Consider the following 15,442-nt stretch of genomic DNA (forward strand, 5'->3'; position numbering starts at 1 on the left):
GTAAATAAACCCAAAACTTTGCTCTCTAGATTACGCCTTATGAAATATTTAATCAAGATGTTTCGTATTAGCAGTGGGCTATAGATCATGTTGAAGGCTTATTGGATAGCTAGAAGGGGAAATGTTTTACATACACAATAAATCAATACATTGCAGGTGTGTGACCAAATTAAATACACCGAGAGCAGAACATGAGACCTGAAATTTCATGTTAGATTTACTCAGAAGTGATGCATTGTTGCTTGGTTCAGAACACATGATGAGCATTTCACATGTATGGGTTCAAATTAAATACAGTTAAAAACACACAGGATGAGCATAACATCTGCATATGTTCAAATTAAACACACATCTTAAAACCCCAAAAGCAAACACAATACAATGCATAAAACAGTGAAGACATAATGTATACATTAATACAGAATAAAATAATTAATGTGGGAAAAGCATGCTGAAAGTGCTTTATTACATGTTTACCAGCTAAAACAGTTAATCTAAAAATGTATTCAATTAATGCTATCGTAAAACAGCATCTGATTCTAGTCTCTCTTCAGAGATTGCCTGCATTGAATTATTTGAAGTTGATATGGCCCAGCGTAATACAGACCTACATTTTTGTAATATCACTGTAAGTATCTTAATAAGCGTGAATGCAGGTCAAGTATTTGTGTGACAGTTGTGCAGAGCAGTGGTCTGCATTAGCAAAGTTAAATCCCACAGTTCATTTTGCCATTGCAAAAACCTTGAGTTCTCTTCCCTTGCCACACTACAGAGGGATTATAAGGGCCTTTGGCAGGATGCTCACTGCTTGTGTCATTCATATTCAGTGTCCATTTTTTTCACATCACCGTTGCTAACATTCTCCTCTTCTCCTTCTTCCTGTCCTGCTCCCTCCTCCCACCTGTCCCTGGGTGACTGGGGATTTGGGGTGTCACTCACACTGGCAGGAGGTGAAAGTGGGGGCAGTGGGATCGCCTCCCCTTTCTTAGCCAACTCAGATAGTTCCCGGGCAGAGCAGGTGGGTGTGGGTGTGGGGTAGGTATGGTGGAAAGTGTCGTAGTCTACTTCATAGAATCCCTCCTCCAGTGAGAGCACTGGGGTGAAACGTTCACCCCAAAGCACCTCAGAGTCCAGGTATGAACTGCGTGCCTGGCATGTCATCCCTACAGAGAGACAAAGAAGAAGGGAGGGAAAAGAGTGGCAGATAGAGAGAGAATAGATTATGAAGAGGGAAGTTAGAAAACATTTTCAGTACACTGTAGCATTACTTTCATCCTTATAATCTATAATTGGCATCACATTACAAAACTAAGATATGCTGCAGAATTCTAAAATGATACTGAAGCAACCAAGGCATTCATGCTGAAGAGAGAATGTCCTAAAAATATGTGTTCACGTTATCACTTCTATAGAATGAGGACATGTAATTGTAATCATAATCTGATTTGATCCCTGACTAATGAGAGCAGATTAGTGGAGCCTTGGCGTTGCCTCCAGTATCACAGATCATAACCTCTAAGGGATTTGGCCTTAAACATACCAATAATAATTTCCACATGACCTCCAGGCCCCCTCACCCCCAAACACACAGTATACATGTGGCAATCCTATAAATAGAATGTGAGCATTCCCATGTTTTTCTCAAGTTGAAGAGCCAGATCAGTTAGAGTACATATTATCCACAGCGATGAACCGACTAGCGGAACAAATAGGCAACCAACGTGCCTCGCATATTCAAAGAGAGGTGTGTGCGCGCTCTCCCTCTCTTCCATCTCTGGTGCTTTATCCTTTTGTTTTAGTAGTTTTAGTAGTAATTTGTAATTTGATCCTAGTTAATATATACATAGGTGATATTTTCTACAATTTTAAACAGCTTTTCTGAATTATTTGAAACTTTGTGTAGGAAAAATACATTTAATCAGGAGAACATGTGGAAATGCACAATTCCACATACTCTGTTCAGCAACATTGTGTGGGCAACACTGACTATAAAAAACATTTTGTCTGTAATAAGCCTGTATATCTTGCATTGTGGAAGTCCCAAGTTAAATGTTGTAATTTAAATTCTGCTTTTACATCAAAGACATTTTCATCATCAGTTTTGAAAGAATCTCATAGTTTGCTCCTTTGCCTATCATTGAGGCTTCAAACAGAAATTCTTGTCCTTTGAAAAGTGTTTTCTCTGCATCACTGCCTTTAGAAAGTCCCTTTTTATTACATTGTTCCAGTTGTTCAAATTACACAGTTTGAGAACAATTTAACCCTTTTAATCCTTTAATGGTCTTCACAAATCTATGGCTAAGGTTAAATGGGTTTGATTAGCCAGCAAGTATCACTGTATGGACTGTATGGTCAGAATCCCTCACCAGCCCAGCTAAATGAATGGTGAATACTGTGAATGGTGTGGTGCTTTAATCAAAACACTAACACAATACATAGCAAACAGAAAAGCCCTATCATGCATTCACTTAAAGTCTAGTCTAGTGTTAACAACAGCACTATTTAATGCAACAGTGCAATTAGCTACAATAGCAAATGCATTTAAAAAAAATCACGTTCTACTTTACATGCAGTTGTTTCAGATATTGCTAAAGTATTTAAAATATCAGTTTGACTAATTTCCTAAGACCTCAGGCTAACATATTCGCATGAAAAAAGCTTTTTTTTTTTCTATTTACTGATCTCATTTCTAATTATAGCCTTTGTAGGACTCCATCTGACAGAAAGTAGGCTGACCTTGAGTAACAAGGGCAAAAAGAAAGAAACGTGACAATCGTACTACTACACGAGGAAAGAAAACAAAAATGTAGAAATATTCAGTTAAAGTAAAGTAAAAGTAAAAAGTAAAATTGAATTTACCTCACTTTAATGAAAACCAAAAAATTAAAGGTAATGTGTAAATATTGTTAAAGTTTCAAAACACACCATCCATTCCCCCAGTCCATACAGTTCATATGTGGATTCTAAGATGGAAAAACAGTTCATTTTGAACTCACTCTGATGTCATCAATTGCATACATAGCTCCACCTCAGGGGCCTACAGAAGTTTTGGCCAACATAATTATATTGCAGTTCACATGCTTGTTTCGGTTAGCTGACCGTACCAAAGACATATACACAGACGCTACGTTGGCTGCTGCTTTGTGCATCAAAGTCGCCACCATACTAGTACTACAACTTGTCATAGCTCTCATTGTGAGATGCTTAAACCTGTTTAAGTTTTTAAAAGATTTTATATGCTATACTGCTGCTACACTGATGTACTATGTATATTATTCTACTTTATTACACTTATATTTCATACTACTTATACTACCTTTTTGTACTATATTTGTTATTATTTTTAACCAATCATCTAAATGGTAAACTGCTGTGACATCTGAATTTTCTCTCTGGGGATCAATAAAGGCCTATCTTATTTCATTTTATTGTTTTTGTCAGTAATTGTCTATCTTGCAGTATCTGTCTATTTTCACTGCTAAAAATATATAAAGCAGACTACTGCCCTTGGCTTACTATTTTATTTGTTTTGTTCCATTTTCCTCAATGATGGTCCATTATTAGTACTTAAAGATGCTCTATTTTGACTTTTTTTTTGTGTGAATGAGCTGTGGTCTGACATGGAGTTCAATTGATAGGAAGGTAGAAAAAGCAATTTCCACAATGTAAAAACGTTCTACACATTTAATGTTCATTAATGTATATAGAGACGCCTCAAGTATTAACCCTAAATAATAAGCTTGAACTCTGAGAAACTTGAGTTTTTACAATTTCTTATGATAATTATTTTACACTACGTTGGTAATTCAATTAATGTGGCTATCTTAACATGCTTTATGTAAGGTTGCTAATTAATGAGCATTAAATGTCAGATATTTGCTAAATTGATATTATTTTTGTGATAAGAACGCAGTCAATGGAAATTAAGGCACATGTATATTGATTATGGATGATCATGGCTCACTAATATATAAGAGAATGCATTCTTTTGTTGTGTTTTCTCTTGGCATAAAGAAAGAGGGGGTGTGCCCTAACAAATGTGGCTGGAGTTTGAGCTGTCCAACCTATAGCGGTTATTTAGCTTGTGTCCATCTTAAAGGCACAGTAGCAGAAAAACTTTAACAGATAAAGAGAATTGTACATGGACATCAGGAAAAATGTAAAAAACTCCTTCAGTGCCTCCCCCCCATCTGAGGTACAAGTCACTTGTGTGTGTGTGTGTGTGTGTGTGTGTGTGTGTGTGTGTGTGTGTGTGTGACAGATCGAGAAAGTGAGAAAGGGACAGGGACAGGGACAGAGCCTCAATAACCTCTCTGCTTCTGATTTTCAATTTCCCTGAGGCATATCTATGGATAGAAGCTGGGTTTTTCTGACTACTCCTTACCTCCAGAGCTCATCCTCCCAGCCAGGCTTATCCACACATGATGGCACACAGTACAATACCTGAACCAATTAGCCAGGTATAATTGCAGTCTTTGTCAAGTGCATTCACCGCCAGTGTTAATTAGTGATTCCCAGGAAGATTCTGAAGCTAATCCCATTGATGGCACAGCTAACAAGAGGGCTTAGCTCTGGATGTCACCTTGTATATGCTAGAGGGGATCTATACACCATTAGCAGCCAGGATAAGTTTCACTTTCATAGTTTTGATTCATTCTAGATTGTAAATATTTAAACTAAGTAGCAAAATGTCAGGTGGAAGATTGAAATTTAAAATATGTCTTGGTTAATTTCATTTTGGTCCTGTATTCAGTCCCCCCATCTCTGTGCCCTTCCATCGCTTACGCTCTCCCATCTACCAAAGCATACAAATTTCTCCACTATAGAGGTTTACCTGTGGCTTCCACCATGCCCTCCAGAATGACTACAATCTCAAACTCCTCTCGTGCCAGCTGCTCTTGAGAGATTTCCCAGAAGGGGCTACTCTCGTTGAACTCATGGCAGATGATGAGTGGAGACACAAGGAACAGGCGGTCGTCACCCGTGTCAAAGCCCACGTTGATGTCTGTCTGGTTCAAGGGGATGAACTCTCCTTCCTTAGTCTGTTTGGAGCGGATCAACTTTGCGCGGATTGACGCCTCCACGATGTGCGAGTTGCGTAAGTCCCCCACACGGAACATCAGGCACAGCTTGTTGTCCCGCATTGAGATGACGGCGTTCTGCGAGAACATCAGCGTCTCGGCACGCTTCTTGGGCTGTGAGATCTTCACAAACATGCAGCCCACCATAAAGGCATTGACGATGGAACCCAGGATGGCCTGCACCAGCAGCAGTACGATGCCTTCCGGACACTTCTCCGTGATGACACGGTAGCCATAGCCAATGGTTGTCTCTGTCTCAATGGAGAAGAGGAAGGCGGAGACAAAGCCGTTGAGATTGTCGACGCAGGGCGTCCAGTCTCTGTCACCTGCATGATCGAGGTCGCCACGCAAGTAAGCGATGAGCCACCAGATGAGGCCGAAGAAGACCCAAGTGGTGGTGTAGACCAGCGTGAACACCAGTAGGTTGAAACGCCATTTCAGGTCCACCAGCGTAGTGAAGATGTCTGTCAGATAGCGGTAGGTCTCACGCACGTTGCCATGGTGAACATTACACTTGCCGTCCTTCTCTACATAGCGTTGTCTACGCTTCTTCAGTTGACAGCCAGGGCCATCTAAGCTGTCTCTGGCTCCAGCAGCGCCCCCCACCACCATAGTCCGATCTGTGGGGATCTGATGTAATGGTATGAAGACATATTGTGTGAAAGGATAAAATATGAAGCAGAAAGAAAAAACAGAGAAACAGAAGACAGAAGAGAAACAAACAGTACAGAAAAAGAAGCATGTGTATTAGCAGAATATTAGCAGAACTTTAAAGAAGAGGTAATACAAAGAGGTTTAGACATCGCACTAAATGTACAGAATCCCTGAGTCATCACAGTAAATGTGCAGATTCATTATCACTGTAAATGCAGACTCACTGTGTCATTACACTAAACATCTTTACCATAAAAAACAACAACCACAAATAGATAATTTCTGAAAACTCTTGATCATTCTGCCAAGGGCCAGACAAAAATGGGTAACTAAAACTACACATTTCATACTCCACAATAACAGTGGAGAGATATTGGTAATTCCATATTCCCACCACCCCAATACCCATGTCCAGTAGAAATGACTGTGCTCAGTTCTCGACATAAAATGACCAGGCTTAATTTGCATTTTGTTTGCACTGATGCCTGTCGTCTATGCCATAATATGTGACATGACATATTTTATCCATCCGGAAAAGTGTCCTGGCTTTTGCATGGATGCAGAAAGATTCTCATCCTGTTTGATTGACTTCCTTCAGCTCCTTCTTAAATACTGAAAGCAGAGCTGAGGAGACTTTTGAAGTAGCTCACCTTGTTGGGATCATTCCATTTCTTTGGCAGCTTGCTGCCCTGTTTCTCCACATCCTGTCCAATATGGCACTTTACACCGCTCATGACCTGCAGGACTAGAGCCTCAGACACTGTCTTCCGGTCCAGCAGGGGGAGCTCTCAAACTATGAAAGGAAGACACACAGATTGCCAAGGCTGAAGTAATTAACCACAAACCATTTGATAGATGTGGATGTCCATACATGCAGTCCTGGAGTGCACCCCTAATTCATAGCTCAGAGTTACTTGTAATCTGTTTACCCTTTGGCCACCTCAGTGGCTAAAAACGCAACACAGACAATGTTACCCCAGACCTCACAATGTTGTCGGTTTATTTTTTATGGATTAACAAAACTATAGGATGTTCAAGGATTTTTCAGTGTTAAAAGAGCATAAAAGAGATAAATAAATTGTAATAACTGCATACTATTCACTGCAGACTGAAAGTTACTGGATGTAGCACTTTTATCTTATTTCTGCTCTTCGCTACTGCACACTGGAGTTGAAATGAAAAATGATGAGGTTAAAATAAAAAGTTCCAAATTTAGTTAAAGAGTGTACAAATCTATACCGGGTTAACCATGTAGGAATCTTTACCCTTTATAAACATAGTTAAACACAGCAGTTTTGTGGCCAGCTAAGTGTCATTGCTTCAGTAGTTTATGTATAAGAGGGTGAACAAAAGCTCAAGAATATGCCATGCCAGTGAAGCAGGTCACTAACAAAATTAGGGTAAATCAATAAGCCATGCCCAAGCAATTAAGAACATTAGAATCAACAGCAACTGTACGGCACATTAGTAAGAAACAAGAATACACTGGTTATTTTGACAAGAATAGGTGATCTCTGTATATCTTCAGCCTTTCTCTTATTGTACACTTCATCACAGCCACAATGGATTACAAAAAAATATTATTTCTATTGTAAAGTTCATCCCAGAGAAACATTATTGCTTTTGCATTGTATTACTCTGAGCTGCCTAACAGGCAGAGAACCATTAATCTGCCCCTAAGGTTCCTTTAGCCTTGCAACACAAACATGCAAGTCTGACTACAGCTGCTTATAAGATCAGCTCTCAGTGGACTGCTCCTCCCCAAAACAACACCTACAAGAAAATGGATACCCAGCTCCTTCAAGTCATCATGATCTTAATTAAATAACGGATTTCATTGTAAGATCATTATTCCAGATTGTGGAGGCTATGCAGCACCCCCAGGCCAGCCTCAGGCAGCCACAGGCGCAGAGAGTAGGTGATCAATGCTGTCCCCATAGTGCATATAAACACATACTCTTCAGCACACAGAGTGATTAAGTGACAACCCATCTCAGGTGAAGGCCACTCTAAACTAGTATGTCTCCATACAAGTAAAACACAAGTACACATACACACATCACATTTTACACTACAAATCATTACACAATATCCGTTCTGCAAAGGTTTCCCACAGACTCCCATTCTCCCAGTCCCCCCGCCCCCAACCCCCTCTGTGTGCAGCAGAGGCAGTTGCTGGTGGTCTGGCAGTTGCCGGAGGACTGGTTGGTGGAATAACCCTGGCCTGGGCAGGAGACAGTCTTACTGATGGGTTTCTCAACAGGGGAGAGGAACAGGGAGGACTAGAGCAGATGGGGCAGTCGGCAACCACCCGGAGATAACTGATCAGCAGCTCACACATACACAGACCTGCATACACACAATCACACTCACGTTCATGCACAAACCCACCCAGACACACACACACGCACATGCATGTACACCTGCAGGTCTAGTGTTCACAGTGAGCTAATCAGAGTGAGTAAAGTTAGTGAGAGAGTATGGGAGTAAGAAATCTAAATGGATAGGGAAAGACAGAAAGAAGGAGAGAACACAAGAGAAAAAATAAGATAAAGAATGAGTGTGTGGGGGAGAGGGGATGGAGAAATGACAAGAGATCAACAGATAAAACAAATAGTGTCAGAATACAAGCCAGGAACTAGTTGCAGATACCACTCACACATAACCAAAGGAACTTGCTTCATTTTCTAACGTCTTTTGGCCACCACTTCTAAGAAGTTAGAACACACACACACACACAGCCTTTTAGCTAATTCTTACAGTTGAGCTCTATAATCGAGAAAAGCTGCCAAGGATAGGACTGTATTTGGTAAAGTGATGGAGAATGTTGGATTGTAATGGGGTTTACAGAAACTAGATGCTGACCGATGCTGCCCTTTTAGGACACCCCTAAAAAAAATGCACAACAACAGCTTAGCTTTGCTAACTTTTCACATTATCTGTCTAGTCTGAAAATGAACTCTCTTCATTGTTACCTTTAGACATAGGGTAGTAAACCTTTACCACAGAAAGCATGTAGTAACTAAAACACTCTATATATGTCTTCATGTCAGTGCCAGCCAATCAGGTCACACTGGAAAGAAGTAAAATGAAATCACCATTTAATGTTTAGGTTTAGTTTCCAGTTCAGGGTTGCCAAACCACAGGAGCCTGCAGGGGACAGAATGGAGGACCATAGAGCTCCACAGAGAAGAAGAGTCCAGCACAGAGCAGAACAGAGCAGTACAGAGCAGCAGAGAGCAGAACAGCACAGTACATAGCAGCACAGCGCAGTACAGAGTAGCACAGCGCACTAAAGAGCACTAAAGAGCAGCACAGCACAGTACGGAGCAGCACAGTGCAGTATGGAGCAGCACAGAGCAGTACAGAGCAGCAGCGCAGTACAGAATAGCACAGCTCCACTGTTTCACTATGACATCACTCTGTGCTGAGAGACGGCATGTGGGAGGGTCAGTGGAAAATGCCACCAACTGTCTGGGCCAGTGGGAGGACACTTCTGCTCCACTGTGCTAGCCCTCATGGAGAAACACTCAAATGTCCTTGACAAGATATGTGTGTTCCTGTCTCTGTGCATGTGTGTGTGGGTAAATGTGCGTGTGTGTGTGTGTGTGTCTGCGTGTGTGCAAGAGGTATAATTGATGTTTTGGAACTTTTTCTTCTTCATTGTCTTCTTTTTCTGCTTAATTAAACACAAATTGTGTGAATAAGAGCAACAATGTAGGGGCAAGGGAGAAAATCCTGAGCAAGGTGCATTATGAGTCAGCAAGGTTCAATGCTTGTGCCAAGGGCAAAGCAGGGAGACATAAAGCACTCAAGAGCTCCTTCTATTATCCATGACATCGTCATCCAGGGAGGACAAAGCCAGAGAGAGGGAGAGTGAGGGAAGATAAGAGGGAAAAAGGAGAAATAGAGAAAGAGAGCTTGAGGGGAAAGAGAGAGACACATAAAATAAGGATTAAGATGAGAATAATGCTGAGACAGAAACAGAAAGATGGACACATTTCTCCCTCATTGCACATAGCCCTCACAACAGCTACAAATGAACCTCATCATCATAGTACTGTCAGCATCTGTTTCAGTACTGGAAAAGCCCATCCCTCACCAGAGAGCAGAATGATGCTGGGTTTCATCTGTACACACCGGTTGACTGTGTGGATCAGATACAGTAACAGAATTCACCATGATAAGCCCTATCTCTCTACACCCACACATCTATTTGCATAATTACCTTTTCAAGTATTTTTACATAATTCCTCTATTTCAGAGGTTTTGCCATTACCCCCAGGGCCCTGGGAATGCCTTGGTCAGCCTCATGAAACAAGCCACATGTGTAGGTTCTCCAAGGTAACTACTCGTGGACACTTCCTTCAGCTGTGCTGCACAGTGAACCCATTACCTCATTTATGTAAAGCCAATTTAGCTGCCACTACAGGAGGAGGCAGCTGGGAAGCCACCTAAGTGGTTTATAACTGATTCTTACTATTTCTCCTGCATATGAAAGTGATGCAGTGTTCAGACAGAATTTTAGAAAAATCCACTTTTGAAACAAATAGCAAATGCAGGCCATTTATCCTAACTCAATCACTGAACCTAATTTATTTTGATACATTATTGCTTTTACATGTTCATTAAATCTGACAGTTTAATGAACAACACAACTCCTGTCATCTGCATTTTTACACGGATGAAGGATTTTGATTCATGTACAGCTCTATGCTTCTAAAACGTTTAGACTCAAATCTAACACATAAACCCGAATCCAGTCTAACCCTGAAACCTGAATCAAGTCTAACCCTCAAACCCAAATACAGGATAAACCATAATCCTGTCCTGCATTTGGTATTCACTAAACAGTTGCTTCACTTGACTGCTCATGATGTTATCATGTCTTGCTTCCAGGTAAGACACAAGAGATGGAAAAGGCAGTGATGCCCAAAACCAGCTGCAGCTGCAAACGAGCCCCTAAAGGCTCTGTTTCCTGCTCTCTGTGCTACAAGACTGCGACCTGTGAGCTCTGCACTGTGCTGTGTCCAATCACATTTGCCCTCAGAGGATCATTTGCAGTTCGGTCCAATCTTAAAACGATGAAGAGAGTCAATATCTAAGTGAAGTAGTTGCCAGTAATAGCGCCTCCACCGAGTCTTACAGAGGGACACAGCAGATGAAAAATCCTAACACAAAAAAAAGAAAAAACCCATCACCACTAAATGGTAGCATGGCTAAAAGCAAATCTATTGTGCAACACATTCAGAGGGAAACCTTAGAATGATGAAAATGATAAAGAGGAGAATATCAGCTATGAGTTAATTATGCACTTATTGAATGTATAAAACCATTTCAGTATCTTCATTTAAACCCATTAAAACACTCACCCAATGTACACTGTCTTCCAACACTACTCCCTTCAGAATTACACACACAGACACACATGCACATGCATGCACACACACACACACACACACACACAAACACACTTACAGATAAATCAAGGGCACTCATTTTACCATAGACAAAAATAGATCCACATTTTCAAAGCTTTTGGTTCACCAATGCTATTCTGTTAGGAGGAACACATGTGGTAGGTTTGTGCAAGGCGTTATCATTACATCATCATCATCATTTTCAATGGTTGCATCCAGTTTCTGTTCCCACTGGACAGTTCTGGTATTAAAAGGTGACCCTGGCATGTAGACATTATAAGCCTTGCCTTGGTTCCTCTGCGGATTTGGCACTGTTCTGAGAGTAATTTAGAGGAGTTTAAGTTTTTTATGAGTTTGCCATTCCTCTGAGAAAAATGCCCTCTCTCCTGGGAAATTTTGCCTTCCTACCCTCACTTTTAGGTTTAATTACAGCTTCGGGTGATGTCCTCTATTGCGGCTTTCTATTATTATAGGATTACTGAATTCTGGGGAGGGAGCTTTGTGCTGGACTCTTAAGTTAACTGAATGGCAACAGGACAAGTGAAAGGGAGCGGGTGGATGCGGTGAACTGATAATGATCTGTTTGCTCATTGAGCTGTTGCTGATCTGTCTGCTCGTTGCTCTGTGGTGTCCGCTGGCAATCAGGCAGGTTCCTACAGAGCCGAGCATCTCCTCTGGCCTCAGGCTCTGAATTCATACTCAATTAGCATGAGTCAGGCAGGATTTCCACCATCTCTTACACAGGCGTGAAAGCAAAATTGCAAGAAAATCTCATTAAGTGAGCGTGATTAGATGTTTGTTTCATTGACAGGCCACCAGTGATCGTTTTAATGTTTCTATTTAAGACTCAAATTGCTCCTTTCTGATTCTGTTAGGAGCAGATGAAGTGGTGAGGGCAGACCTTTAGCTGTGATCACTTTCCTCTTTATGCTGCATCTCCACTTTATCCAACATTTGGATGAGGTCCTCAGTACAGATGCCCATGACTCTAGCTTACCCAAACAGGGCAGTGTGGCAGAAGCCCATGGCTGCTCCAGGGTCTGGACAAGCCTGTTGCCAAAAACAGGTGCAATTCCTGAAAGTAAGAGCTTCCAGGTGGCAGAGCAAACAGCAGTGCAGTCCATCGGCTCGGACACACACAGAACAAGCAACAGAGCCCACAGGAAAGCGTGCTTTATGAAACACAGAGCAAAGCTTGAACAATTCCATTCAAGCCTGTCTTCTCTTATTCAGAGTGGAACATTAATGGTTGGTATGTGGGGGGTTGGTGTGTGAGGAGATGCCTTGAACATGATTTGGGAGATTATCAGTTAATTTAATGGCAGGGGGTTTTTAGCAACCTCATGCGAATTATTAATAACCATAAGCAAGTCTTCAATGAGTGGTGTCGAGAGGCATTTTCATAGCTGCCTGCTCATACCACCGCTAAGCCAAGAGGAACAGGGACTTAAGCAAAAGAAACATGATAGTGTGTGTATTTCTGAAACGCACCCAATTAAACCGGTATTAGTTTTGCATTTCCAGTTGCAGAAGGTCATTCTGAGTCCAAAACTAGAAAGAAGCGCTATAAAACCTGGATGCATGGGATAGATCTTGTTAGAAAAAGGTCTGTGACTGTGTGTGGAGAGCCCGAATAAAAAACACTCACATCCAGGGAATGTGTGAGACCGAAATACAAAAAAGCTTCAAAAACTTGAATTTATCAGTGAAAATTCTTTCCAACAGCTATCAATAAAATGAATGTTTGCAGAGCAGTGAGGGAGAAGATTAGGAGAAGTTTCGCTCTCAGAGTTTGCTATATGTATGAAGTCTTTCAGACCTGAAATTTTGGGTCAAAATATAAAGTAGCCTAAGACTGACAAATCACACAGCTGCAATAACTGCATTCTCCTAATAAACACCACACTACAAGATTATTGTAATCGAAAATTATCCCAATAATCCAAGGTATATTATCTCAATTATGTATTACTGTGCTGGCAAAAAAAACAAAAAACAAAAACCGCACTCTTTATTTGAGTCATTTTACTAATGATACATTTTCCCCAGGTAATTTAGGCCTATATCATCTGAGGCATTAGTGCACACGTTAGTTAAAAAAACAACACAGTAGCGTTACAGAACTGATAGTAGCCTACGACAAGAGCCCCTGGTGTGCTATGGCACTTTAATGACAGAAGAAGAATAAATTTCGACGCACGTCTGGCGAGACTCCGCTTTTAAAAACCCATTGATATGAACACCAGCGCTTCTTGAAAATTCACCAGGCGCAGTAGCTATAGCTGTCAGTTATGGAATTACGATTTATTTAGCCCGTAAAAAACACGAACGAAAAATAGTGACAAGGTATACTTCTCCTCACTGCTCCGCTTTATGTAGCTAATAATCTATTATTCAGTCAGATTTAATCGAGAACGTGTCAATAAAACTACAAGTAAGCAGACCAGCAAACCTCGCTGAATCAGTTTATTTTACAAAGAACCACGTAAGAAAGCACCTAAAAAAAAATAATCCTGAGTCTAGGACACTCACCCCCCATATGTTTAAAACTGGCGCGCGTATTAAAGTCTGACTGAGAGGGCTATTCTCCACAGTAGCCAGCTAGCTAATAACTTTGACATAACGAAAACTAAAGGTGTGTCGCTTTCACGTGGCTAGGCAGACAAGCTGAAAAGAAACAGGCGACAACAGACGCTAAAATATGTACGTAGCGTATTGCCATGGGAAAAAAAAACGACGAGGTGCAATATATTTATGAAAACGAACCTCTGTTTCGCGTTAAATAAACTAATGTCTGTCACTGGGACTAAAAAGAAAATCCGTGTAACTCACTTGTTTCGGTTAAGTTAGTTCCTCGCTTTCACACGGGTTTTCAGTGCCTATCCCAGTTTGGTTCATCTGACAGAAGGATGGTGCGCGCCGTCGGTCTGTGTTTTCTGCACATGCTATTCTTCGCAGCAGTGTTAAAAAGAGACAAAGACACAGGCGAACAGAATCGTCTACGTTGTCATAACGTGTTTCCCCCACGTTCCCTAAGTCAAATATGACAGCAAGTCACACAAAAGCCGCTTTTTTTTTGTTTTTTACCCTGGCAGGTTCATCCACGGCTATGCAGGCTGTCGGAGGTCCCGCGGATGAAATCCGCGCTGAATGATGCGCTGGAGGTGGGACGTTAGATAACACCGGTACTACCGCCGTTCTGTAGCTAGGTACTACCGCGAACAATGCGCAAGACAGCGGAACCACCGCGTGTCACCGGAGACAAACGCTTAACGAAAACATCCCCTCCCCCACGCTCTTGTCTATCCTAAGATGTAGTGACCTAGTACGGGGAGATATCGCTACAGCTGACCTCTGACTTGGCGCATGGGGTGTTGAAGTGACAGAATAATCATAAACTTGCCTGGACTCTTAGTTCCAAATGAAGGTTCTTCAGACTCCATAAGGAGTCTTGCACGTAGTAACAACGCAAGTGTAGCACGTAGTAACAACGCATTTATAACCTATATATAATACAATATTTGTTAAATACACAATTGCATGTTTGTTTACCTTACAGCCAAAGTACTGGGACCACAGTAAATCCCAAATACAGCATGTCCTATTTTGGAAAAAAACTGTTAAGGAAATAATACATGTTTAGGATGTCAAACTATCGTGCTGTTAGAAATGAATTTATTTACCTTTCTACATGGTTATATGAATTTAAATATACTTCTTTCATGGATTAGGTAGCTTCATCCATCCTTGTAGACTTTGTGTACTATTCTTACTTTTTTTCTCTCCCAGGATAAAATTGGTACTTCCCATCATAACCTTCATCCAGAGATGAATTTGCTGTCTTGTTCAAACTACCATGTCTAATTGAACTCATGAGACCAGTATATTCTTATTGCATCAATAATTTATGCTCATGTGTTCCTACTGAAGTCTTTGCATCGGTTTTCCTGAAAAAAAAAGAAGAGAGCAGCATTTCTTTGCTCTGCGTATTCTTTACAACCTCCAACTGCATATGTGTCAGAACAAATAAGGAATGGAGTTAATCTGTAGACCAAAAAGGTGGAATTAAAGAATGATAAACAATGCAAGGTCATTGGCAGTGCAGCTTTTTATTGACGCTTGTTCACAAATTCTGCGATGTCAAATCAAATGGGTGTGCCACTTTACAAATCCACATCACAGTTGCTCCTCCTGCTCCACACAGAGGGGGGGGGGGGGGGAGGAGTGAGGACAGGCAGAGTGGAGATCATAGACGGAACATGTTTCAGGGGGCAGGGGGAGGGGGTT

The 15,442-nt window shown here is 41.2% G+C and overlaps 1 protein-coding gene across 3 annotated transcripts; it reads right to left on the minus strand.

Moving 5' to 3' along the window:
- Positions 1–70: 70 nt before the first annotated feature.
- zgc:162160 (uncharacterized protein LOC561782 homolog) lies at positions 71–14,407 on the minus strand. 3 transcript variants are annotated; one of them, XM_035526339.1, is made up of 5 exons: positions 14,243–14,407; positions 13,988–14,100; positions 6,386–6,528; positions 4,835–5,711; positions 71–1,163 (listed from the first exon to the last, which is right to left on the minus strand). In XM_035526339.1, exons 3-5 carry the CDS (start codon positions 6,467–6,469, stop codon positions 814–816), a joined length of 1,311 nt encoding a protein of 436 aa, XP_035382232.1. In that variant the 5' UTR covers positions 6,470–6,528; positions 13,988–14,100; positions 14,243–14,407; the 3' UTR covers positions 71–813. The 3 variants fall into 3 exon arrangements, with proteins under 3 accessions (XP_035382232.1, XP_026861065.2, XP_026861063.2); XM_027005264.2 differs by having other exon boundaries at positions 13,988–14,105; XM_027005262.2 differs by having other exon boundaries at positions 13,988–14,407.
- Between the last annotated feature and the right edge of the window lie 1,035 nt (positions 14,408–15,442).

Source organism: Electrophorus electricus, chromosome 5, assembly GCF_013358815.1.
Source record: "Electrophorus electricus isolate fEleEle1 chromosome 5, fEleEle1.pri, whole genome shotgun sequence".
NCBI classification, from domain to species: Eukaryota; Metazoa; Chordata; class Actinopteri; order Gymnotiformes; family Gymnotidae; genus Electrophorus; species Electrophorus electricus.

What these genes read in the sequence shown, in the direction of transcription:
- zgc:162160 (XM_035526339.1), bottom strand. Translation starts at nt 6,469, where the DNA reads ATGAGCGGTGTAAAGTGCCATATTGGACAGGATGTGGAGAAACAGGGC. An exon ending in AATGGAATGATCCCAACAAG is followed by an intron (nt 5,712 to 6,385) that starts GTGAGCTACTTC and finishes CCATTACATCAG; the next exon opens with ATCCCCACAGATCGGACTAT. An exon ending in GGGCATGGTGGAAGCCACAG is followed by an intron (nt 1,164 to 4,834) that starts GTAAACCTCTAT and finishes GTCTCTCTGTAG; the next exon opens with GGATGACATGCCAGGCACGC.